The sequence below is a fragment of the Vollenhovia emeryi genome, unplaced genomic scaffold (genome assembly GCF_000949405.1).
Source record: "Vollenhovia emeryi isolate VEMERY1.0 unplaced genomic scaffold, V.emery_V1.0 DF939126.1, whole genome shotgun sequence".
In the NCBI taxonomy this organism is placed as follows: Eukaryota; Metazoa; Arthropoda; class Insecta; order Hymenoptera; family Formicidae; genus Vollenhovia; species Vollenhovia emeryi.
The window spans coordinates 4,224,744-4,251,667 of NW_011967240.1; the positions used below are offsets into that span (position 1 = coordinate 4,224,744).

The 26,924-nt window shown below is 46.0% G+C and overlaps 1 protein-coding gene across 2 annotated transcripts in view; it reads left to right on the forward strand.

Annotated features, from left to right (window-relative positions):
• Positions 1-24,720, forward strand: part of LOC105569107 — a 36,722-nt gene extending 12,002 nt beyond the window's left edge. The window contains exons 1-2 of one of the 2 annotated variants that reach the window (XM_012025296.1): positions 11,869-14,024; positions 22,916-24,720. In XM_012025296.1, the coding sequence (XP_011880686.1) occupies positions 13,935-14,024; positions 22,916-23,203 (378 nt within the window). In that variant the 5' untranslated portion in view covers positions 11,869-13,934 and the 3' untranslated portion in view covers positions 23,204-24,720. Of the gene's footprint in view, positions 1-11,868; positions 14,025-22,915 lie in introns of those variants that run through there. The other variant, XM_012025297.1, reaches the window with a different exon arrangement.
• Positions 24,721-26,924: the final 2,204 nt, after the last annotated feature.

Consider the following 26,924-nt stretch of genomic DNA (forward strand, 5'->3'; position numbering starts at 1 on the left):
GGGTTATTACATCTGGGCCTGGATAGATCAGTTGGAAGAGCACTCGCCTGGCAAGCTGAAGGTCCTAGGTTCGAATCCTAGCCCGTTACTTTTCTCGCCGAAAAATAAGTGGCGTGTCTTATTGTTAGTGCCTACCTCCCCGAAGATACATTCCTATTTATTATGAAATGTAAAAATTACATTTTTTAAATTCATTTTGTCATTAAAAATATGTTAAGTTTACACAAAATTTATGTTAAATGATTTTGAGATTTGCATTTATTTGGTGTTAAAATATTAACAGACTATTAGTGTGATCCTTTAACATATCCATATTATGTTAAATTAACACAAAAATTTGTGTGGACCGTTTGGGACATGTGATATCTGTTAAATTTAACACAAATTTTTCAACTGTGTGCGTTTTTGTCTCCGTTTAATCAAATGTATTCGCAGACTGCAACAAAAAAATGCGCAATAGATTTTCGAAATCCGCCAGCTGTGTGCGTGTCCAAAGTTTTCACTCGCCATCGTCACTCAATTACGTATGTGTTTTTCACGAGGGGGAGACCGCTCAGGGCATTGTGGTGTACAGATTTGCGGCATTACTGGGCATTACTAGGCACTTTTTTGGGCATTAGGTCTTGCTGGAACATTATAAAGATGAAACAAGATAAAGTGATGCCCACTGGGCATTAGTGGGCGTTGGCGTACAAGATTTTGGTCAGCGGTTTCCCCCTCGGTTTCTCATCAAAGTTTAATGACGTGTTGCAAATCTCGTCATTTCAATCTCCTTAGAATATTCGTATTGCAAATTAATATTATACGATTTTGTATCTTCTTCCGCGCTTCGCCACTCGGCGCATCCGCACCTAGAAACTAGGCCAAGAAGTTCAATGTTGGCACTGCAGGCTTTTAATAGAGTTATCAGTCTCGGCAGCCGTGGACCCTGACACCATAGATCAGTACCGTGAGTTAGTGCACGTTACCGTGGACAGCCGAGCTCGTTTCGCGTGATGTTTCTACTATACGATGCTGGTGTTACACGCGCATGAGTGCGTTTGAAGTAGCTCGTGTGTTCGCATTCTACGTAGTATGTACATGTACGAACGAACGATACGCTCGCAACAATTTTTTTTTTCATATTTATTGTTAGTTTCATCCTCTCAGTCAATCAGATTTCTCGTTTGCATATTACATAGCATATTACTAGCATAATAGGGTGACGTGACTTTATGCGGAATACACCAAAATACCGTGTTATCGTGTGAAACGTTCATTTTTGGAATAAGGAATAGATTTCGCAATAGATATTTAGAAATCGTGTGCGGTACAATTTTTAATTTTCAACATTAAGTTTCGACAATCAAGTTATGAATTCAATTTTTCTCGCGGTAAAAGAGAAACGAGCTTCTTGTGAAAGCTGCACCTGATATTTCTGTCTGAATACTTGAGAGATCTTGAATAATTCTATTAAATTTTATATTAAAAAACGAAATTAATAACAAGGGAAAATGAAACTACCACGCCGTGTGTAATCTGAACAATTACACTCCGACATTCGCTTCGGCGCTCAAAGTCGAGAAGCTTCAAAGTGCGAGCATTTTTTACTCGTTACGATCGTGCCTTCTCTCCCGTGGGAAATACACAAAAGCATCTTGGACACCACAAAGAACGGCGCGAGAGGAGAGGAGAGAAAGAGAGGAGAGGCAGGAACGGAAAGGGCAGAAAGAAGTCTGACTGCAAGATTGCAACACTACTCGACAGCGGGCCATCCACGTGGATCTTGAAGTTGTAAGAGTACGAGTACGCAGTCGTGCCCCTCCCTTTCGTTCTCGCACGCGGTTGTGCCCTTCACTTTGTCGTTGTTATCACGTCCTGCTCCAAAACTCTTCTCCTCTCCGTTTTCCCGCTCGGGCGGCACGAAAAATCCGCCGAGGTGGGAGGAAGGATGATGCTTGTCGGTAATCGTAAGCTGCGCCGACACGCAAGGGCCCCCACGTGGCATTCCACATTTCCTCCACGTCCGTCTGAGTCGGACGGACAGTGAGGAAAGGCGGAGGGCAACGCCCAATTCGCAACCTACGGGGCGCATTGATATAGTCCCTAGGGAGTGGGTGTCCGGGACGCAGCTCGCTATTTCTAGACCGGGCAATTGTTTCGCCGCTTCCGAGCAAACTGCGCGGGAGGTTAACGACACTCGCCCGTCTGTCGAAATATACCTACGGCCGAATATCATTTCGTGACTCCGCGGATTTGAGTTACCGAGAGTTCGAGTACCCTTCTTCTCCCTTCTTGAGGCGAGGCTCCCTGTCCAACTTGTCTCTTCGTCGTAACGAAACAATCGATCCTCTCTCTACCCGCCTTCTTTCTCGCCGTGTTCTTCTCGCTCCGCGGCGAATCGGAGAATATGCACCTGCATATCGAAGACATATCGGATTCGTTACTCAGAATGACGACCGCTGATCGTCGCGTTGCTCGTAGAGTAGAAGCTGGGCTGGTTTTAGGAATGAGGAAGTATCTCATGAATACTACCACCCACACGCGCTCGTACAATGTGAGCAGATGTTGCGCAATCGGCCGATACGATTCTTTTCACGGTTAAGGTACTCGTTGCCGCTAGGACGCTTCAGATGATCCTTCGCGATTAGAAAGAAAAAAAAACAAAAGGTAAACGTAGAACCAGCTAGCCTAATGTCGACCAATTGAATGATAGTCGAGATGTGCATAATTCGTACGATAACACATTATATCACGATTTATTCCCGATTAAAGTGTCGAGACGTTCGCTGTTCTTGAGTTGTAAAAGTCGGAAAATGGAAGATTTGTTATTCGTTTCGAGCGAGCTTCAACCCATTATAGGCCGCCAGCAATCTACGGGCTGTGGACTGCCAGAAACGAAAAAATTCAGGACATTAGATGAAAATGTTGTGTGTAAAATTATCAAGCAAAAAAAATGTTTCCACAGTCTACAGCCCGTAGATTGCTGGCGGTCTATCGTGGGTTAAGCTAACGAGATCTCTCTAGGTTTCGCCATAAAAATGTTGAATGCATATCATAGTTGCAACAAGAAATACGTAATCAGTTGGCCGACGTGATTTACTCTAAGATTACGAATACAGATACGCCGAAGAAATGGCGTGCAACTTTCATTTGTCCACAGGAAATTGCGAATGTCACGACAATCGTGTTGCGTTTCTCCTCCGATAGGCAATGTGTGCATGACCGCATATTCGTGTACGTTATCTGTGAGAGAATTGCGTTGCAGGTTGATCGCTAAAGAAGAAAGCCTCGTGAAAGTTAGCCGGTAGTGCGTATCGTGCGAAATAATTGCTCAGCTTGCCGTGAAGGTAAAAGGAGAAAGGTGACATAGAAAGAGAATCCTTCTCCCCTTTTCACGTCCGTATTAATTTAGTGCTGGCGAATCAGTCCGCGACTGGTGCCTTGACACTGTGCCAGTTTCACTACGCCCAGCGACTATTCCCATATCTCCGCGTACTTACTTCTTTTTCAAGTGGCGTATACTTAATAAAGGTCAATACACGCCTGAGAGCAATGTAAAGAATAAATTCCTGGACACAAGAGACTTTTCAGACCCATTCATATTCGCCTCTGGAAAGCGTTTTATTTCGAATGACAGAAATATCATTTTCCTCTTCATGTATTTATATTGATCAAACTTCATCTTAGCTCGTCGTCTCGGAAGCAGATAAAGAAAAAATTGTCCTAGAACTCTCGCACGTCACTGTACCTTTTCACGAGGCCTGACCATTTCTATTTCGTTCAACCTAGGCCGCGCCATAGACTTTCGTTTCTTTCACTCTCGCATAATCGGCATCTTTATTGTTGCGACTTGCAAACTACACGTCTATCCCCCTTTGCCGATGCTGTGCACGCTTACGTATGCTATACCGCACGCGTACTTCTTGATCAAGATTCGAATCGCGTATCGATCACGTGTTAGGGATGATACGTACGTGCACTGATACATACGTGAAAGCGATCCACGCGACTAAAAGTACCAGTGAAAGCATACATGTTCGACTTACGCCTATTCGTTAAATGTAAATGCATCAAATTTTGATGCACGCGACTTTGTCTGAAAAGATTGGGAAATCATGAGCAATCTGAAATTTTAAGTGTTTTATGAAGCACGAAATGTCACATTAATTTACATGAAGATTATATTAACAAAATAATAGCCTTGATACAAGTTTTTCGTAAATTTTTCCATGGTCTCATTTCGTGACAAATTTAAATACAATATTTAGGTACACCAGCATTTCTACGGTGACCGTTTTGAAGCAAATGTGCACAGTGCGGAAGAATTAAACGTTGATGCCAATCTTTTCTATGAGGAAATATCGGTGGAAGGGAATATCCAAACTGAATACACGGCTCCTCGACTTTACATACGGCTGCTTCTGTTACATCGCAACTAAAATCAGTGCGTTGCGTTATTAATGGTAGCATTGGGCGATCGTCCTTCTGATTTACGCGACAGGTAAGAGTAGCGAACAAGATGAGCACGCGTGCAGGCGTGCAGGTGACTGATTTCACTTTCCCCGACGAGGAAGGTGGTTCTCCCTCTACTCCTTTTTTTCTACGGAGAAAGTAAGAGAGAACCGTGAGAATGCACTAAAGCTGTTAAAAATTGTACGAGCCCCGGATATGCACCGAGTTTCTTTTATCGTGACGCGCGATAACGCGAGTTTTTCCTTTTGCGAATATTATTAGGCATGAAAATGTCGTTGGACGGATCTCAGTTGCACACGGCTCGATCTTTCTCACAACTTTGAGGAACTTAAGAGAGAAAGTAACCTCAGATTAATAACAGAGCGTACGCATAATTCCAAGGCACAGTTAACAATTATCTAAAATTGTGTTGGTTGCTTTTTTTTTATCTATGGATACACATTTGAATTAAAGGTATTTTTTAAACGATTCGCGTGAAAACGATATTATTATAATAATTAAGGACACGACTATTTATTCTTCAATATTGTCAACTATTAGGTGTGCGTAAATGAATACGTAGAAAATAATTTGATAATCAATATCATTAAGAGATAATCAATAGCGGAAATAACTTACAGCCAGGAACAATTCCTAGGAAGCGCGATTTCTCTTGCGAGATTTCTACCTATGACTAATCAATCGCATTACTTTCATTCAATGACCAATTACTTTCGTAAGCTCATACGGTGACTCAGAATCTATGAATAACTAGTTGTCTTCTTAGTCACATCTCGAAGAAAAAACCGCGTTGATTGATTTGTCCCTTGAAAGCATGTATCGACATCTTCACACATTTCACTTTCGCCAACTTATTTTTGCAGCGGAAATAAAAGTGTATTTCTTGCTGGTTTTGATTGTACAACATGAGATAAATATTAACTTAATACATATTACATATAACACAAATATAGTAAGACTTCTATTGCATGTATCAAATATCCATACTCGAACTTTAGACATCTTTATTTTCACCCTACGAATTATATATAACAGACATTCTAATGTGGATGTACATGTAGTGGCTCGACGATTTACATAACGTCGATCGTGACGCGATGTTCGGTAAATGGTTTAATGCTAATGGTCGTTGGTTACATGCTAATCTTACAATAGCTAAACCCGTTGAGAGAGACCGAGTTCAACGATCCGTCAGTTTTCGGCTGTACTTAGGTAATTTAAGAACTGACGGAAGGATCGCGAACTCTACATCTCATCGGCGACCTCTCTTCCTCTCTTTCTACTTATCTGACAAGCTACGCTCTTTCTCTCTCGCTTTCTGCATCCCTTTTTCCCTCTCTACATCTCTTTTCCGCTCTTTATCTCTCTCTTTCTTTCCACACTTCTATTTCTCTTCTATCTCTCGTTGAACGTTGGACACGCCGGGAGGGTCAACGCACCTAGCCTAACGAGCAAGCAGTCGACCAACCTATCTATTCTGCCTACCTACCTACCCATCTACCTACTTATCGTCACTTATTCACCGTCGCTCAAGGTGCTTAGATAGCACCTCGAATTGCTGGATCGCTTCTATATCTTGCTGGATAGATGCCGTTCGTTTTGGGCCAGGTAAGGCACCTTCTCGCGTGCCACGCATGACGGTAAGGCCCCCCTGGACTACACGGGTCCGCGATAATTCGTAAACCCGTATTGGAGGAGCGGCGTGGCGCACTGTCGGGTCAGTGATCCAACTGGAATCGATTTGCAAGAAAACGGTAGGGGCAGAGCCGAGAAAGGGAAGCGGAGTTCTCGAGCGGATAGACGGGAGGTCTATTATCGATGGGCGGCCGTTTTTTTTTACCTCTGAAATAAAAGAATTCATTATTATCAATCAACCCGAATGGACCAGCTGACAGTGATCACTGATCGAGCATCAGGAATTTCAAGACGGTCGGTTAATACTGCCGACAGATTTTGAGTAAGATAAATTTCTAACGTTTTTAATCGACGAAGACTTCTGTGTAACTCGCCCTCCTTCTCTGCTCTCTATGTTCTATGCTCGACGATTGTACACCTCGAGATTACTGGTGGGAGACAAGCAGCCGCATTAATTAAAGCAACGAATTCGCAAATTCATCTCGCGACCTAATGACTGTTCGCAAAAATTGTTAACTGTTCAGTACAACGCGCGACACAAAATGTATACGGACATTTGTCTGGGAAATGTGATATTTTGATTGTTAATTTTATCAGCGCATTTGTTGACATTTCACCGTTTGTATTATTGTAAATTTACAATGTCTGCCGATTATATTTAGATACAGCGGACAGCCGTAAAATACCAAACGCCATGGTAATCATTTTTCCTCCTTTTATATTTTGCATTGTGTTCTACCGTTCTTTTACGTCTATCAAAAATTTGGTTTAAAGTTCAATCGATTTCTAGCCGATAGCGTCGGAGAACGTTGTCAAAATTAAATCGCATTCGTTATCAGCGAATGAAATTTGCGATCGAGATTCAACATTCGCGAACGCGAGATCGTCTCGGGACAGGGTGAACGCCCGACCTAGAGGCTGCGCATTGCGTCGCGCTGAGAGCGGCTGCGAGCTCTCGCTGGAGTTTCAACCGAAGCGAGAATGAAGCGGAGCAAAGCAATGAGAAGGCGCGTCGCCAGTAATGCGAGCCATGCGATACGTAAACACGCGACTGTCGTCGAGCGTATCATCTCGATGTTGCGACGCCTCAGATCGAGGATTACGCACGTTCAGGCGTGTACTTATACACGCACGTGCAAACTAAGCAGATTTTGTGAGGGTCAATGTAATAGAAGCCTCTCCGAAGTGTAATACGATGCTCTTGAGAGTCTGGTTCGTATCGTTCATTTCGGCCAAGTCGACCAGAAACTTCGCACCTTCGTCCGCGACATTCGTGATTTATGATGCAAATATTATGCCATTGTACGAGCGAGTCCTTAGGAAATCGACTTAGGAGTCGACTAGCCAGACACTGCCGCGACCAAGTCGACTCGAGACGGGAGAGGCGGAATGGTTAGGTCAGGGAGATCCCGACACAAAACTTTGCCACGCACATCGGCACAATCGCCTCGACAACTCGAGCGAGCGTCACCGCTTCTCTCTCTCTCTCTTTCTCTCCCATCTCAATTGCTCGTTTGCACTCTAGTTCATTCTCCATCCTTTCTGGTTCCTCCACCTCTCGTCCTATGCCTCCCTCTTTATATATTCCCCACTTTTCTCTTCTATTCTCAGTTCCTCCTGTCCTCCCTCGCCTTCGCATCTTGCCACCGACGTCACCCTCTTCGCGTCGTCTCCTCTTCCTCGTTCCTTCTCGCTCTATCTCCTTTCCTTTCTCGGCATCGCCTCATCCTCCCCTCCTCCGATTCTTTGCTCCGTTTCTTTCGCACATCCTCCTCTCATAGTGTCTTTCACTTTTTCCCAGCCGCTAGTGGAGCAACTCGAGGCACGGCTCAGCGTGACGATGATACCACGCGCGTCTGGACTTCCGAGTCCTTCGGCGACCTAGGATCATAGCAGCGCCGGCGCGATTAAGATCGCCGTTCCTTAACTACGACGGCTGAGAAGGCTCCGCCACTGCGCGCTGATAAGGTGCCGCGTTTCCTGATTAGATCCATGTCTATGAGGGACTGGTTTTCTCTAGTAGAGGAAATTGCTAGATACTGAAAATGCATCACACTTTGCATTGAAAAGCGTTCTCATATTTGTACACTTTAAATTAATTGCCAAAAGGTCTGTTAATTGTAATCCCTTTTTTTTTAATCGATGAAGAAATGATAAGTGATCGAGTGACATCGATGTCTTGTTATTTATTTGGTAATTATTTGGTAACTTTTTCAAGAGTTAATTAAACGTATATTTAACAAGATGCGATGAGAAAACGTTTTACACAATATATGCAAATAAGACTAGCGAAATGTATACGATGAATGCTCTGTGATAGAGTTCGTTGAACTTGAAGCAGTGCAGAAAAAGAATTGAATGTCGTTTTCTTTTTAATTCTAATGATTCTCACGATCTGTTCCAAAAAAAAATCTAAGAGAATCCAAAGTAGTTTGGCCGCGTCTGCTTCAGACCTTGAAAAGGTCGATAATCCGAAAGGTTGTGAATGGCTACCGCGGATCGACAGCAGTCGTTCAAAGACTACATAGTAGCACATATGTAATCTATGGTCGCGCGAATAGAAAAGCAACGGTGTTTCAAACCTATATTTAGCTACTATGCGCAAAAGGCCAGATAAGTCATATTTTACGAGAAACGACGAAGCCAGGAAATCGGGGAAAGTCTTTATCAGGACATCGAGCCGATTGAATTTACTGCGCTGAATTCATGGACGTTACGTGCTTATAAGAGAAGATCCACATCAGGCGTTTCGAAGTTGCCTGTTGCGCAAACCTCGATAGGTACGTAGGCAGGTTCGTATCTTGCACAATCGCCGCTGGCATATAGAAGCACAACGTAGTAGAAAAAGAGGGTGTCTGAATTGCTGCAAGAGTCGGCTACTGACGTCCTCCTCGTTGTGAATACAACGGACGGTCGTTATTTCCCAAATATCTCGTTAAACGCTGATACTCGAATTCAATTTAAAAAAAAAAACAATTTCGTCAAATGTTCGATAGTTACAGCGTCACATGTGTTTAATGTGTCAAGATTGCAAATGATAACGAAAGAATGTGAATCGCCAGTAGTTGATTAACGATAAGAAGAATTGTTAGACGACTTTAGACTGGCAGATGATTTATGTATTTAAATCCGACGTTTCGACCGTACGGGTTTGTGGTTGCTCAAGGAATTCAACAATAATATTACGTCATTGATATTAAACTAGAAATTTCTTAATGACTTTTAATTATCATGTAAAGGAATCTTAGTTCAAGCCCGTAAATGAAAAGTAATGAATGCTGTATATGAACATTTATTTACCGATGTCTTAATTTTCATTAACTTATGTACATATTACTTACCTCTGTATTAAAAATATTAAATTTTAATACACTTATATATATTTTTTTTAAATTTACTTAAACTTAATTTCTTTACACGTAGGTACATTAAAGATCACTTCGAGTTATTTAAATATTATTTACCATTGTATTTTAAAAGTTCATGAAATTTCATGACATTTTTAACAGTGTAAAAAGCACAGGAAGTTTGACTCACTCGGAGAACAATGATGCCCAGAGATGGATGTCAAACCTCCTGTGTTTTTTAGTTTAACATCAATGACGTGATATTATTGTTGAATTCCTTGAGAAGAACCACAACCCGTACGGCCGAAATGTCGGGTTTAAATAAATAAACCATCTGCCAGCCTAAAGCCGTCCAACAATTCTTTTTATCATTACAAATAATATTATAGATAACGCTAGTCGTTATACTTAATCGTATGCGATCGGATCTTAACTGCCGCTTCCGTATCTCGATATTTATATCAATGAATAATACGTGTAAACAGAATTACGCACCTGATACCATATTGGATTATTAATTGATAACTTTGCACGCTTCTTGGTAGCATCGTCGGTGATGTACAAGACGCGCGTTACGAGATAAGGACAGAAGGAAGCTATGATTATCTTGTTCGTACAATTTATTAATACTTTCGCATGTCCATCAGCGTGAGGTCTAATGCGAAGTCTACAGTCGTAGATAAGCATGTCCCACTGCGCTTAATAATTTACACATGAAATTACTCAAAGTGATGAAAGTCAGTTTCGATTATGCGACGAATGAAACGTCTTACACTCGTGGCACACATTGACGATGCAAGAGAGGCATGTTCGTACAAGCTCCTTTACTTACCAATGCCCGATGCAATATTAATATTCGGCCGCGTGTGACTAATAGGAAAAATCAAAGCAGGAAGTACGGCGTATGAACGCCGCCAGATCTATATTTCGTCTCGAAAGCTTAATGACGTCGCGGTGTAACAAGGAGATGCACACGGCCGGCAAATCGAAACTTGAGGATGATCAAGTAATTTATGATCGTCGTATCGCTCTCTTTCTCTCTTCCTTTCCTCGATCTTCCTCTATCTACCTACTCTCGCCTCTCTTTCCCTCGCATTTCGTTCCTCTCGTCTCTACCGCACACAGGCATAGCAGAAGGACGCGCTACCCCTCCAAACGTAGAGCGGGATGCTGTTGGTGGGATGAGTACCAAGTAGCAACGAGTCATTCACCTTTTATCCCAGTAACACGAAGTCGTAGCCGCGAGCGACGACGGACGACAAACTACAATCTGCACAAGTACCGCGGCGGCGTATCTAGGTATCCACACGGCCATAAGCTGGACCGTGCATTAATTTGTATCGGCAGATGAGACGCTGGTGCGCGCGGCCTCTCTCGTTCCGTTAGAGTTGTCCCCCTTCGTTCTAAATGCAGCCGTCAACGAGCGAGCGATTTTGCGATGCGCGAGCAATAACGTTGGGACCGGTTAATACGTACTAAACTAATGTCGCGGTTAAACTCTTTCGATCGCACTCGGATTCAATTAAAGGCGGGTATAAAAATATATGTGTGCATATTACGCCGAGAAACGGTGAAAAACGGTATTCCGATCACTCGCCTGTAAGATGCTACGCTGCTTTCGTGTCTTCCCCTTCCACGGAAAACTCACCGTTAAAAATATATTAAAATGTATACAAGCCCGATCAGTCTTTTCGAGGCATAGATATCTCTGTTTTCTAACGAATACGCATATGTATTCTTTTTATTTGCGATCATATAATTCAATTCTCTTTTACGTCAACATAGTATTTTGATGAAAATATTTTCAGAAATTTTTTAATCAACAATTCGATATTTCCCCGTTCACGTTGCACCAACAAAATTTAATAAAAATTGTTTTATACGTATTTAAACCTTTGCTTTTATCTTTTTGCAATAAAATAATTTTTGGTCGAGAAAGAATTTTTATTACATTGAGGCTTACCGATCTATCAACTTTGTACTTAACTAATGATAAGTACTTCATTAAATTGGGTATTTTCGCGGTATCGCTACTAAAACTTTCAAGTTACTTTATTCAAACTTATATCATTAGAATATAATGGCTGAATACAAAGAATGAACAATGACGACAAACCGGCCTACCGGGCAATGCCTTCAGCACAAACGAGGGGACACGTTGCAGCTGCTGGGTCCTAAGGAGAGTAACTTGTGTAGCCGCTCTTAATCCGCTTAATAATAATCTCAATATACAACAAACATTTTAGCGTTTGTCGTGATTTTTTCACGCCCCTGTATATCCGAACGGTTTTCTCGCCGCGCAACCTTTGGCGTAAGTTAAGCTAATGCGATAACATATCGGTCATCCGTCAGTTAACGAGCAGAAATTTTCTTATCGTGATGTTTTTTTTTAGGATTACCACAAGTCTTGTCCGAAATACAATGACTTATCCTTTCTGTACCTCAATGGTCAATGCAGCATAGATTTATTTATCGCAGTCATTCAGAATTTTAACTATGCCCAATAATGATAGTAACAATACTATACAATGATAATAACCTTTCTTTTTATTTATAACATCGACCCGAACGTCTTTATCCAAATTAAATTGGCTGGCTAGACAATCGGCGGAGCGTTTCTCCGTCTTTTCGTTTGGATCAACTTCGAATTCTTGTATCCGCCCAAGTGTCAAGCCCGTCGGCTTGCATCAGACGGACAATGCGGCGGATTCTTGCTTCGTTTAATCACATATTCTACACGTTGCGTTGACTATATCTACACTGGCTGTTGCGCGTATTGTTATTCTTTTCGCCGTAGGATTTTTTGCAATAATAATTCTGTGATAAAATATTTTTACGAGACTGTTAAATTCGTCGGTTTTACTTTATTTTGTGAAACAACGACGCAGAAAATGTCTAATATAGAATGATATAAGTCGCGCAGGAAAATTGTCAACGTCACGGTAGGCCATAACTCGAGCACATGGTCTCTAAAATGATAATTTCTCGATCGATTTCGCGTGAGGTCAATGAATCCATCCTACTACCTAACGCCACGCTAGAAATAGTGTTAGAGGACGACGTAGCAGTTCCGCCAACGCTTTTAATAATGAAACAGCTTCAGCGCACGCAACGTATTTAAAATTTAAAATATTTTTACGCGGCATAATAACGTAATATTTTTGCGAGTAACAAGTACGAACCAAACGTTGTATTGGCAAAAGAGAACAAATATCAGACTTGTATTTTAAGAATGGACTTTGTGTATTCAGGCCATTTATTCGACGACTCGTATATTCCGTTTAGCCCGAAGGAAACGGTCTCCCTTGTGGACAGACCTTACATATAGTTGGCATATCTCGAAACGTCTGGTATCCAACTAATGACCGTTTATCATTGACGACTGGCTCCCAGTTAAAAAATTCCTCTGGATCCACCCGCGGTACCTCCTCTCTTTCGGTTTCTCCCTTCCTTTGGCCTGGCGGATCCTACTTTTCTCCCCACGTGAAGGCCCAGTAACGAACACGTGGAGGTTGGGCTTGAACCGAACGATATATCGGGGGAAATTTTCCGAAAGCTCGATCGGAGTGCCAATTGCCGCTGTAGCCGGCAGCAACGGCCAATCGCCGTTGCCCCTGGTCGGACAGGTGGGGGCCAGCCGAGACTTAAGCGAGGCCACTCGCCGTGGAGCTGTCAGAGCTCTGTGGGGCACGGTCACGCACACACAGCAGTCGGTCCCTTCGGTTCTTCCGGTAGCGTCCGCCTCCTCGATCTCGTCGTCTCCGGATCGTGCGATATCTATTGCGATTTACGCACCACTTCCCGGTCGAACCGCCACACTTGGGACCGCGGACCATTTCGTGAATCGCACATCGAGACTATTGCTCCGGGACGGGATCGCCCTTCAAGACTTGCGATAATTCAGGAGAGCCATTTTCACGGGATCTCACAATACTACCAAGTGTCAGAAGTGTCTGTAACGCTCTGCTAGCTTTCCGAGGGAGCCGAGTAAGAAGATATGGCTCGGCAGTTGGACCCCACCGGTCTCTACTGAAGACGTTTTTCTCCGCGATCAAGCAACTACATACTTCCGCTTTCAGTGTTGTTGAAGATCATTATCGTCGACATGGCAGCAGGAGGATTGGACCCCACCGGTCTATACTGAAGTGCCGTCGAGTAACTGCGTATCTCACGACCGTTCATATATCCATATCTCTCCGAAGGCTTTCGATTGACTTTCAATTAAAATTGTGCAACATGGCTGGACTCGATCCGACCGGTCAGTATTGAGAAGGTGAGGGAAGGTCCAGAAGAGTCGAGCAAGTAGGAAGGAGTCCCGACAGATACCTCAAGGTCGCGCGACATGGCCGCTACCGGGGGTCTAGATCCGACCGGGCAGTACTAAGACGTCGAGAAACCTTCGAAATTCGTTCAGCATCCTCGTTGATTCGTGATATCGGCGATGGAGCAAGTGAGAGGAAGAGAGGAAGTCTCATCTTCCAACTTGAGGAGACTGAGATGGAGCATCCATATTCGCAAAGGACGACATCGAACATTCCCTGTAAATGTGGAACGTCAATGAAGATGCCGAATCTGCCTACGTACAGGGTGAGTGTTGACGTCGAAATTAATGCTAGCCGCGAAGGTACGGAGTATTACGTAAGTTTTCATCGCAGCCGCGTTGGACCGATTCTGCCTCGGTTGTACCAGCTTTACCGAGCCCCTGCCTCAATTACGACAACATAACCTGCCTCTTCTCGTACGCGTTTGTCACGGTTATATATGCATATAATCTACGACAGTGACTCCGCTCGGGCTCGTGATCGGGTCACGACTACTCGCGCGAGCTCTTCTCTTTCGGCGGTCAGCCCTCTCTCGCTTCCGCGAGCCTCGCTCCTTCTCACTCCGATTCACCTTCTCTTCCTGCCATCACCGACGTAACCGTGGTCGCGCCGTCGTTGCAAAAGAAGGGAGGAAGATTTCTTCAAAGATGACCCGCGCATGACCGACGGTCCAAAAGGAGGAGGGAGCCCAGTTAAAAGGAGCGCCAGGGGCAACGGGGCAGGCGGAGACTCGTGTGTGAGGTGGGACCGCTTGATTCCTTAATATTACGTCACCCGATATCGACAACTGTGTTCGCAGTACCCATTGGCCACCGCGATCCAGACCCCCGCGATAGATCGGTGGTCGCTACCGGTCTAAATTTTGACAGGCGCGCGAGATTTAACGTTGGAGTACGCGGCAGCGATCCCGCGTAGATACGCGTTTTATCCTTTCTACCTGCTTTTTCTTGTCGTGGTTACAAGCAGGTGCCCCTCTGGGAGTCAGCCTAGACCATTCACCTCGCTATTATCTCCAGCGTATAGACCCAAATATGTTCCGGCGTGCAATTAGACGAGCTCTAGCATCGCGTCTAACTGATTGCGATCACCTAACACACGTTCGCTATCTGAGAGAGAGAGAGAGAGAGATATATATTCGTTCAAATATTTTAAAACAAGTTACGTTTATCTATCAGCTTGCTGATGTAACATTACAGCTACAAAATTTCTCACTCTATTCGTTTCTCGATATATTTAACGATACAATGATACACTTATGCAGCGTTTTCTGCCAAACAAAGTTGAACTCTCACGGTAAAATGTATCTTGCTCTTGCTAAATTGTCACAATTATCATCGATACACGTTGGCGCGATTTATTTAACAATCGGCTTGCGCGATCGAAGTAATGTCGCGCGTCGCACGGATGCTCGGCGCATCGACTCGCGATCCGTGCGCGCGACGACGCGAATATCTCGTCGTCGTCGTCGAGCATAATGATATGAAATAGAGAAATCCGGGGAAAAATCGCTCTAGAAATCCGTCGCGCTCGGCGTTATCGGCTCGCGGGCGTGTCGCGTCGCTTTCGCAAAGTCACGAAATTAGTCTCGGTCCCATGGGAAAGACAAGACCCCGATATAGTGGATATAGCCGAGGAGGAGGCCCCGGCCGACTCCTCACATGGCCGAGTTCATTGACACCACCTGAGTTTTGGGCATTCACCGTCTCGCTCGCGCGCACGTACCGTCGATCGTGCCCTCCTCGTCAGGAATAAGCGATCGTTCCTTCGCTCGTCCGTTCGCTCAAGTCAAGTCCGCTCGGTCAGCCACCGTTCCTCTTCCTCCTCGATGACCGTTTCGAGGGATCCTCTAGGTCTCGCGGAAACGAGTCGCGATATGCCGCGATCCGTCATCGTTTTCTCGCGCGTTCTCGCCGACGAATCGGCGCGATCCCCCCCCCCCCCACCCGCGAGATTTCCGGAGTAATTGCGCTAATTCTTATGGAAAATACGAGCGACTCGTCGGCGAACTCGACTCAATCGGGAGCGCGGACGTGGGCAGATTCTTCAGAGTTTTCTTCTGCGCGGTTGTGCGGCCCGCATACGTGAGCCTCTTCCGGGTGCGTCCCAAACCGTTCGTTAGCTCTCGCGCAAGGTGTGTGCAAGAGCAGTGCTGCGGCAATTTGCTGTGATTACTCGACGAATATTTGCACACTAAAAGATAAATGTACGGCATTGTATTTGCGAAACTGCATAGAACAGATATGCCTTATATCTTTGGCCTTTTTTCTTCAATTAGGAATGAATTTATATTAATTGTACGCGGAGAATCGATCGATCGGTGCGCATGGCAGATAATCTTTTGTCACATCACGAAACGTATCTCGTGTTAGGATTACATGTACGTGTTTGCAACCGGGTATCGACACGAGTGTTTAAACGCGCGTGAACTCGAGACAATTGATGTTGTTTGCGTAAAACTTGTACAATAGAGTCGCTGAGAAAGGGAAAGAGAGAGAGAGAGAGAGAAGCCTATTCCCTTATTTAATGCGGCGTATACCGGAGGCGCCGTCGCCGGGTGTAATTTCGAACCGCTTCCGTTTATACGCCGTCATAATGTTTGCCTCGCCGTACGATCTTATTACTAGAATAATAGACAAATAGAAGCTGCGGAGATAGAATGTGCAAATGCTGCCGTTGCTGCTCTTGCTGCTGCTGCTGCTGCTGCAGCTACTACTGCTGTACAGAAATACCGAGACGGGAAAGCAAAAGAGGAAGAATGGGGATAGAATGACAGGGGAGAGAGGGAGAGGTGGAAGAAGGAGAGAGATCACGCGTGACCTAGGACAACATACCGCGCGACCTGCATGCCAATCGTCTCTCTCTTACTCTCGCACGTACTCGCACATTCTTTCATTTCTCTCTTACTCGAACGCGCGGTTTCTCTTCCCGTGTCGCACCGCCGTCTCTCTTCCTCCCGCTCGCGCCGTTCCCCCTCGCAGTAATAGGCGTACCGAATCGTACTCCTCGTTCCGCGATCGTGACGCATCGGTCGTGATTTTAAAACAAGGCGCCGCGCGATGCTATCGAACCCCGGGCAGACGCGCGGGCGCACGGATTTTGGCAGGCAGACTTTTGCGCGGGCGACGCATCGCGCATAACAATAGCGCGCCGTCGTATTTGAATTTTCGCGGACGTGGCCGGACACGCGAAGGTGGGCCATTTCAGTCCACGTGCACGCCAGCCTTTTCCCCTACGTGCGGAAAAATGAAGGCTGACTTTACTCCGAGGTGTACGGTCAATCTTCGTGTCCTCAACATTTCAAATTTCTATAGGCCCTTTACATTGAAACGTTATTCTTTCACATATAAATACGTGGCGTCTTATCACATTCCTTGGAACGTTATCTCTCCGATGGACGATCTCACCTGACAATCCTCCGCGGAGCGTTTCGGTGCGATACTTGCCTCGAATAATCCGATAAGCATCGTCGCACGTGTCTGACACGTGGTCGAGTTGCCCGGCAACATTATCACGTATGAAAAACGCCGTTGTATACTGGACGCCGGTCGGCATTCAACGACCGACATTGCGGCATAAACTGCCGCGATAATAGGATAAATCGACTCGGTTGCAATTAACGTCGGGGTGGGCGCGTTAAGTCACGATATGTGCTCAACGAGTACGCAATATTATCGGTTTAGCGGAACATCTCGGGCTACGGCACGGATAATACATAAAGATGCGTTTCTACGACGCGCGAGAAGAGATCGCGCGGCATTACGATCGTAGATGCCGGCTGCTCTCGTCCCCTTCCAATCTCCTCATCTCTTTCTATAGCGAGCATCCACGATGATCCTTCTTCTTCAACACCTTCTTCTCCTCCTTCTCCTTCTTCTTCTCCTCTTCCTCCTCCTCCTCCTTCTCCGCCATCTCTGCCTCCTCTTCCTCCTCCTCGTCCTCCTTGTTACCTACTCCGTCCTCTCCCGCTGTGGTCGCCTCTTTTTTCGGCGCTTCTCCTTCTTTTTTCTCATGTCCAGGAGATTCGGAGGTTCGTTCACCTTACGAGGTATCTACTGCTTGGACTTGCCTACTACTCCTATGGGAGCTAGGGGTATTGCCTCGTGGTCGTTTACACTTATACAGTTGACCGGAATAACACGCGATCAGGCTGTCCTATCCAAGATCACGCTCGATGAGCTACGTCGAGCCGGGGCAGAAATTTTAATTCAACATTCTTCGGATTCTCCCCGGTTTTCTTCGCAGTTCACCGCGTCCGGTCGACTTTCGAAAATCCTGCACGTTTTCTTCCCACTCGTGACGATCGCCTCGTGTGCCTCGTGTATAATGCTCAACCTTGCGCTATCGTATTCGCCATTGAGCCGATTATAACATTCTCCATCTAGCAAAGATCGACGATCCGTGACGGGGATCGAGGAAAATTATGTTGCCAGTACGACACGACGATGTCGGATTTATCTCCGTTCGATCCTGTTGCATCATCGTTTGCATCGTCAATCTCTCGGTATATATTTGCGACGGCACGCCATCACAGCCAGCCACGTTTGGCTCCAACTGTGTTATTCACGCGATAAAGGAATCTCCTCGTTCGATAACCGCCGACCTTTCTCGAGCGAGCGCGCGACCACTCGCGCATCGTATTTAATCCGCGAGCGAGCGAGCGAGCGAGCGGGCGGGCGCAAAAAAATTTCCGAAAGGCCAATATCGTCTGCATCGTGGAGCGTCAGCTTAGCCTAAGGGTAAATGGGCCAGGGCCATCCGTTGTAGCTCATGCAACACGAAATTCCCTCCAAGCACCCAATAGTCCTATGAAAGAACGATATCACGATTATACCAGGCACTCATCATCGGGCGGCATCTTGGGATGTGTTCGATGCATCGAAGGTCTGACCAAGCAAGCGGCATAATGCCAACCAGTGGCATTTACGGCGGTAAGACCACCTTTGCCTCGACTCTTTCTCTCCCTATCTATCTCTCTCTTTCTCTTTCTCGTCCCGCTCTTTCCTTAACACCCTCGCGCGCCCTCTCTCTCTCTCTCTCTCTCTCCCCCCCCTCTCTCTCTCTCTCTCTCTCTCTCTCTCTCTCTCTCTCTCTCTCTCTTTCCCTCCCTCCCTCGTTCTCTTTGCTCCTGTCTCTTTCTCCGTCTTTCTTTTTCTCTTTCTCTCTCTTTAACTCGTTCTCGCGGCGCATGGGTCTCGAGCAGCAGCTTCTTTAGCGTTCCATTACCGACGTTCTATGGAATGCATCGGTCTCTCGCAACACCTACGAAGACCAAGTCCGCGAAATCGGCCTCAAATCCCCCCCGAGACAACGGCGGAGAGCCGCTGAACTTCTTGCCTCTTTAATCAACACGCGTATCCGTTAAAGAGACAAGAAGCGCCCGGAGAAGAGGCAAGAAGATTATCGGTGGTTAACGTGTTCCGTAACTATTTGTCGTCGTAACGAAGTATTTGTTTATCAGGACACTTCGGTTAAGTAATGGTTTGTGGAGTACGAGATACTACAAATTCCATCATTTACTTGTTGATAGGAAAATCGTGAGCGGATAAGATTAGCTGTAGACCGAGGGGAAAAACCGCTGACCAAAATCTTGTACACCAATACCCACTAATGCCCAGTGGGCATTACTTTATCTCATTTTATCTTTATAATGCCCCAGCGAGGCCTAATGCCCAAAAAATGTCTAGTAATGGCTGGTAGTGCCCGGTAGTGCCGCAAATCTGTACACCACAATACCCTCAGCGGTTTCCCCCTCGCTATGGACTGATTCGATTTTAGAGATCTGTCTAATATCATTATATCTCATGCTAGATTTTGTCCAACTATGATATTGGAATAGACGCGTGACACGTACTTCTGTCTACGCAATAAAAATTAAACGTCGCAAACATCCCTTTTTTTTAGTAGTCTGAGCATTTACAAAATTATGCCGATGTCTATTTAGACTCGTTAATTTGCGAATTTCAATCTTAAAGTTGTACACGCTGTACATGTGGTATCGCGCAATTCTCCAAAGTGGACCCTCCAGCACCGTGTCCTCTTGCGCACAAATTTAATGAAATCACTCGAGTGTACCGTCGATGAAGAATATCATGAAGATATTCTAATGACTAATATCTTGACAATTTCTGATGACATCTCGGTATAAATAAGCAACACCGCGAACGCTGCGGAGATGAGCAATCACGGCGTACTTCCTTGACGATCGCAGTGATCCTTGGTGTGCGATAATTGACACATATTTATGGTCAATGGCTACGTGTCTGCGGATGAAAATGGGCCAATCGTGACATCCCCGTGCGGGCATTCCAACCGAGGCGGACTGTAGGCAGAGCGTCCTGCGAGCAATTGTACTCGCGTGCGGTAGCGCACGGCGGTCTATGGTGATAGAAGCGCCGTCGGCGTTGGCGATGGTGAGCGGATCGCCTTGACGAGAAAATCACGTGGCCGCGGGAAATGACTTGTTATATAAACGAGCCATTATCTCGGTGCCTGTACATTGCCACGTCTAATCCGACGAGTCTGACACGGCCGTCTCGACGGATCCTGCGACAGACGACATGTCTCACGTCCGTGTCGCATTTATTACGGCGGTGAGATAACGGATAACGCCCCCGCGCCAATCAAGCGCGCGCACTCGACTCCGATTCCGCTCGATCGGGAAATTGTGCAGAAGCGACAATCAAGGATAACTGGGAGCGTTATCGTCTCGAGAAATTTATTATTCACGAGGTGCTGGCTCTCGGCGTTTCCTAGGGGGTTACGCGAAGGCTCGCGCGAAGGCGTGGAGTCGGCTCCGCAGCAACCACGGGGGCGAGTAAAGCGCGTATCTGGTGCAGGGAAATGCAATGGGACGTAGTCTACGGGCCGGAATGGGAGAGAATCGGTGCGCGGGGCACCGCCAGCTCGCGGGTGCTAGCGGGTGCACGACGGTAGAAGTAAAGCCAAGAAAGTAGGTCAACGTTGAGTCTCGGGCGAGTCCGAGAGGCAAGTTCAGGGGCAAATTGCAGCGCCATGCTCGGAGCCACGGACTCCTTTCGTGCCTTAGGTTAAGTCCTTTCTCTCTTTCTTTCCCTCGTCGTCGTGCAGCGTCGCGTACGCGTGTGGACACGTGTGCAGACCGCGGGTCTATCTCTCGCTTTCTCCCAGGGAGGAGAGAACACAAAGGGAAAAAGAGAGAGGAGGCGGTCTAACGGACTCCGCTCTGGTCTGCCTAGTTTTATTTTTCCGACGGACCCGAGCCTGGCCATTCGTTCCGTTTCTCTCCTGCCCGCCCTGGACCCTCCCTCGCACGCGTGCACGCGCGCGTGTGAGTGCAACAAGGGAGAGGGAGCGATCGTACCTGCGCTTCCCCTTATTCTCTCTTTCTCCACGTTAGCTGCTCTTGGCCTAGGTCTCAGTGGTCTCGCTAGCGCCGCTGCTCCCGCGACCGTCGTTGTCGTTGTCTCGAGAGAGAGCCGAGAGTGCTTTCTCCTGAGCAAACTGGCGTTTCATGACACATTTTCGGCCGAACTTGGCCCAGAAATGGCCGAGCTGGAAAGTGTAAGTGAAACCCTTCGCTCTCGAATAACCGTTTCTAGCCACGGCGATGGTTCAACGTGTCATACTTTGGACGGCCAACGTTCTCCTTTCGGCCGGTGGTGGTGGGTGGTGACTCGAGCCAAGCCTCACGGGTATTTTTCGGAGGCTCTCGGCAGGAGATCGAGCTAAGGGGACCGCGTTCCTTCTTCTTTTATCACAAATATTCACAAGAAATGACAAATAATCTCAATCAAATTAGTTTCTTCACTCTTCGCAGGATGGGACGCGAAATTTCCTAACTTACGCTAATCCCATCGCTCAGTCAGTTCGCTACGTTCTCTAAGAAGACTTGATTTCCTGTGCAGTTTACATGAGCTACACAGTACGCGAGTTAATACCAATTGTCGATTGTAATTGTTTGCCTTCCCACAATTTATCCCTTGCCGTCGTCGCGGCTCTGCCGTTTCCCGAATCCGTCGTGATCGACGACCGTCGCCGATTACGGTAGATTCTTAAGGCTTCACCTTTCCGTTCCTCTCCAATTCTCTTTCACTCCTCCACAATGACGCGCGCGCGCAAAGAAAAGGATCGAGCGAGTAAAGTGACCTCGGCAAAATCGTCGCGAAGGCTGTCCGGCGCGCGCTCGCGCGCGCATATTATGCCCGCTGTACTCCAGCAGCCGGAAGATATATTATATCGATTAGCGATAAAGCGCGCCTGTATCCACCTAGCGAGCGCACACAGGCGTAGACAGGTAGGCTGATGGTGGGAAGGTGGTCGGCCTCAAGTAGGCAGGCGATATAGGTGGTAGCCAGCGGGTCACTCGGACCGTCTGTTTTACGTCTTCGCGTCTGCACACGCTGCTTCGTGGCGCGCACGTACGCGCGCACACGTGTACGCGGGTGCGTCCGCGCATTTCATTCCACTTATCGCGCCGCATGCGAGCCGGCTAAATCGCGTGCTGTTGTACACGCTCTCGTAGTATTATCTCCGTTTCGAGCGCGTGCTCCCGAACGCGAGAGGCTGTAGGAAGCGGACACGCGCGAATGAATGGAAGCGCAAGTGATTCTCGCGCTTCTGTCAGCCGATGCCGCGCGGAATTTCTGTATGCGCGCGCGCTCGCCCGTTGCCGGCAAATTGTCTCCGAGGATACGCGATCGGTTTGCCAGGGCGTGGTTTCCTATGCAGTTTTTACCCGACTAGAATGCACCAGGCGGCCTTCGCTGAGATCAGGATATCCCGCCGCTCGTTTCTCCCCGTGCCATTCCGGCCGTACACCCACTTCACCTTCTGTATTACGCTGCGCCCTCCGATGTGAACGCCACCGCGTCTCCGATTCTACCTGTACACCGATCATTTCCTACACCGATAACCAACGTCCTCCATTGACTCGGATTGAATTGCATAAAAATTAAATTACTTTGTTGTTATGCCACGTGTTGTTATTAAAACTCACTTATGTACGTATAAATAGGTAGAAAATGATAAGCAGACTGCTGACATAATCTCGTACAAATGCTAATCGTCGTGGCCGATACCGCTCTATTTGCCGACACCACGTATTACGTATAATCTAATTCCGCAATCGCTAACGAGTCTGGGAATTAATACAACTATTTTCTTTGTCGCTTGTTACAGGAATCAACCAGCAACGACACCACTGCCGTCGAAGAACTTCAATCGTCCTCATCGCCTACGATGAGGACAATGGGGGGTCTACTGGAGAATGGAAGGATCACCAACGTTACACTGCCATGGAGAAATTTGCCACCTAGTCGTTCCATCTCTTTCCTCATCTCGGTCTCTCGCGGAGACACGCGCGACTCTCTCGAGGGCGAAAAATGTCTCGACGCACGGGATAATAGATCGTATTCGTTTCTTTTCATATTCGCGACAGTACCACGAATGTTCCGCGCGCCGCCGTAACACTGCCGACGTACTGATCGCGATAAGATGCTAGTTTTCTCTTAAATTTCTATCACGCGGTGGCCACGCGGAAGCACATTTCACGTAACGAAACGCGGCTGTTACGAGAAGAGCAACGCTACGACCTCGGTTATCACCGAACGCTAACAAAAAAAGAAAACTTCCTTGTCCGATACTGCTTTATCCTCATTATCAGTAGCTGTTGTTACTGTTACTCGCTATTTATACTGTCCGCCACAGTGATCGAGACATATGCGCGTGCAACAACATCGCGCTGTTACCGTTATCGCTACACTATCAACGTTGTCACGACTAATATGATCGCCGTTACTACTTCTTTTTCCTGTTGCTTCGAATGTCGATGATATCGTCGAGCACCACACGCATGAATCGAACAGTAAACAGAGCTGATTATTACGAAAAATCCCGTTTCCCCTCTTGGCGTGGCTCTTTAGCATTCACGTTATATAAACTACCGGGAATTATGCAGTTAATGCAGATAAATTTAGACGAGGCATTAAATCACCGCGCTACCGCAAATAAGATCGAGCTTGCTTTATTTTTGTGGCATTTCATACTCTGCGATTTGCAATGTTACATGGCGCTGGCACACATACTGCTTAAAAATTCAACGTAAATGCAGCGAGGCTCGCTCTTTCAGAGTACATTATGTTAATCGATTAAATATTTGGACATAATTGATAACAAATTTGGTTGAAACCACCGAGAATTTCAGATCTAGCTTGTTGACTTATTTCTAAATATTGGATTAATGAACACATGAAATTAAAAATGAAGAAACTGCGGTAAATGCAACGTGTCAGAAAACTCATCCCTGGGTCAGATCTTGCAAATTTCAACGCACATTTCCAATAGAGATTAACCGTTTCTCGTGGTTTTGTATAATAAGTTTGAAAGTGGCGGTTTTCTTCGAGATCGAGGATTTCATAAAGTAACATCCGCGCGCGCGCGCGGAAATCCGCTCGCCGTTTACATACAAGTTACACGAGTGTCCGGCAAACTGATCGCTCGCGCTCGTGCGACGTACGTTGCGTTGTCCTTCGGGAGTCCGTGCGAAATCGATCAGGCACCTCCGCGATTATTATCAGGAAGTGATCGCAGTGCACACGCCGGTTGCACATTGTTACACATAATTTCTTCCCCGCCGGCCGTATCGTAACGCGCGATTCGCGCGTTTCGAGCCACGACGACCGCGTACTTTGCATTCTTCGCATACATCGACTCGCTTGGTGCGCGAGCTCATTGCAACTCGTTCTCGCACACGAGCGCGTACGAGCGCACACGCACAGACACGGGCCCGAAGCGTTTAACCGCGCTTTTGCGCGAGCTGGAGCGCGTGTTCTTCACCTACGTATATGTGTACGAGTTACCGTATTTCTCTTAATTACCACAACGATCGAGTAGCACATAGGTAAACGTTCGCGTTCTGTCTTTATTTCTTACTCCTTAATTATTATTCTAATTCTTATTATCATCTTTTACCATTATTATTTTTATCATTATTCTATTGTATTATTATGATTATCATCCTTATTCAATTATTATTATTATTAATATTCTTGTTTTTCCATTGTTACTCGTTAAGTGTTTCGGGACTCTTTCTCTCGCGGCTCTTTTTCGTTAAGGCGCCGAGTACCATGAGGGATGGCGAGTATGAAAGCGAGAATGACGAGCGGGAGGAGGTAGTCGGAGATGCGTTTTCTTTTAGCGAGTAAAGAGGCGAACGCGTGCGTGCACGGGGAAGGATGCGAGTGTTCTTAATTTCTTTTTGTCTTTTTTTTTTTATTTTAGTACAAATGCAATGTGCGAGAGACAAGCGGGACTGAAGGAGAAGCGAAGAAAGAGATAAGATATATATATATATACATATATACACACACAATATAAATAAATATATATTTTTGTACCTTTTATCTCGAGGAAAATGGACACCTCGATAACCGAGACACCCGCGATCGACCGCGATCGACGGCGGACTTACCGTATCACATATATATCTCTCTCTCCTCGTCATGATCCCCGTGACCTTTTCCTATTGGAACGCAACGATCCGTAAGGCCGATAAGAGTTCGTTACTTGAGGTCACGTTCGGAAAAGCGCGTCAACAATTTCTATTGCTAATTGCGAATTGCCGCAATTGTCGCCTGTACGTCTGAACGTCACCCCGACTAAGCTCCGCGGCGTTGGCAACGAAGTTTCTAAATCCGAAAACTGTCTCTTAAATTAATTTTTCCTTCCGCTCCCGTGCGAATCATAGGTAGATCGTAGCCATTTGTTTTTTTTTCCCCTTCTTTGTTTTCTTTGTACAACAGAAGTGAGTGCGGGAAAAATAAAGAGTATGAAACAAACTGCCGAGCTTGCTGGCGGTAGCCCTTTTTATCCCGTCACCTCCTTCACCGCTTCCTTTGTGCTCGGCCTTCAAGGATAATGCAATACAACTATTTCGCCGTCCATGAACGACTTCTCGACTTTCTATGATTGAGTCATTTCTAAATACGACGTCCTTTTTCCGTCCTCTTTCTTTTGCCCCGCTGCCTTTTTGGTCGTTTCGAGAGCGAGAGACCATCGATTCCTTTATTCTAATATATTACATTTAACGAAAATGTTTCTTACATTTTTACGTACGACCTGTACAACGTAACGTAATATCGGCAAGTGTACGAACAAGCAGAAATTGTGTCAAACATTTATACGTGATAGGTTCACGAAGATATCACGATTATGATATAACATAGTTTTACTTGACGCATCGAGCCGTCGAAGATGCACCATGCCATCTATCTATAGAAGCTGAGATATTTTCATAGGTCAGGAACACATTTATGGGCTTTGATTTATCTGTAATTATTAGTTACAGCTAAATCACGTTTAGCCTTAACCTTTAGCAGAAAATAATAAGCCTAAGACGACGTCTTTACCGCTGGCGTTCTCGCATCTTTTCATTCGCCGTTTTGTCATTTGTCCAGTTTTGCCATTTATAGGCGATCATCAACAACTGCGCCGTTGTGATTTACAGTCTCACCCTATTCTCGAAGCTATAAGAAACCCGCGTTATCGCTGCGAGTACCGGTGCTAATCGCGAGATATCAGGGATTGGTAAGCGCCTAGGGCGCGTGGCACGCGCACATCTCTTTTGTTTTTGCAGACCACCAGGCGACTAGGCACTAGGTTACTGGATTCTCTTCTCGGGTTGCTTGCTCTTCCCCTTCTGCCGGTGTCCCCACCATCACTATCCAGCAATCGCCGGCTCTCTCTCCCTTCGATTCTTCCGTAGACGCAGGCGACCTATGGTGCCCCAGATGCGATGTGCAGTTTCGCCCATATCCCGCCGATACATGCTGTTGCTGTAGTGTTTCAATCGATTCCGTGCCTTTTGATTGACGATTTTTTCCCGTTTGCTCGCTCTTTCCACTTAACAATGTTTATGGCGCGATCGTGTGAGAGCCAATTACTTAGAAAAGTCCCAAAGTGGAACTCTTTTGGTATTCGGTAAAAGAAGCCAAGACATTCATTTGCTGTTGCGTTTGCATCTGTTAAAATTGTCGCTTATAGAACTTTTGATCTTGATTTGAATAACAAACTTTCCGGCGACGTCTCGTTTCGTGATAATCTTTCAATATTCAACATTATGTTCTTCATGTCTTAATATGAAATTCCGAATTAAAGGATTCTTAAAAGTAACGGTTGATTAAACTTTGAG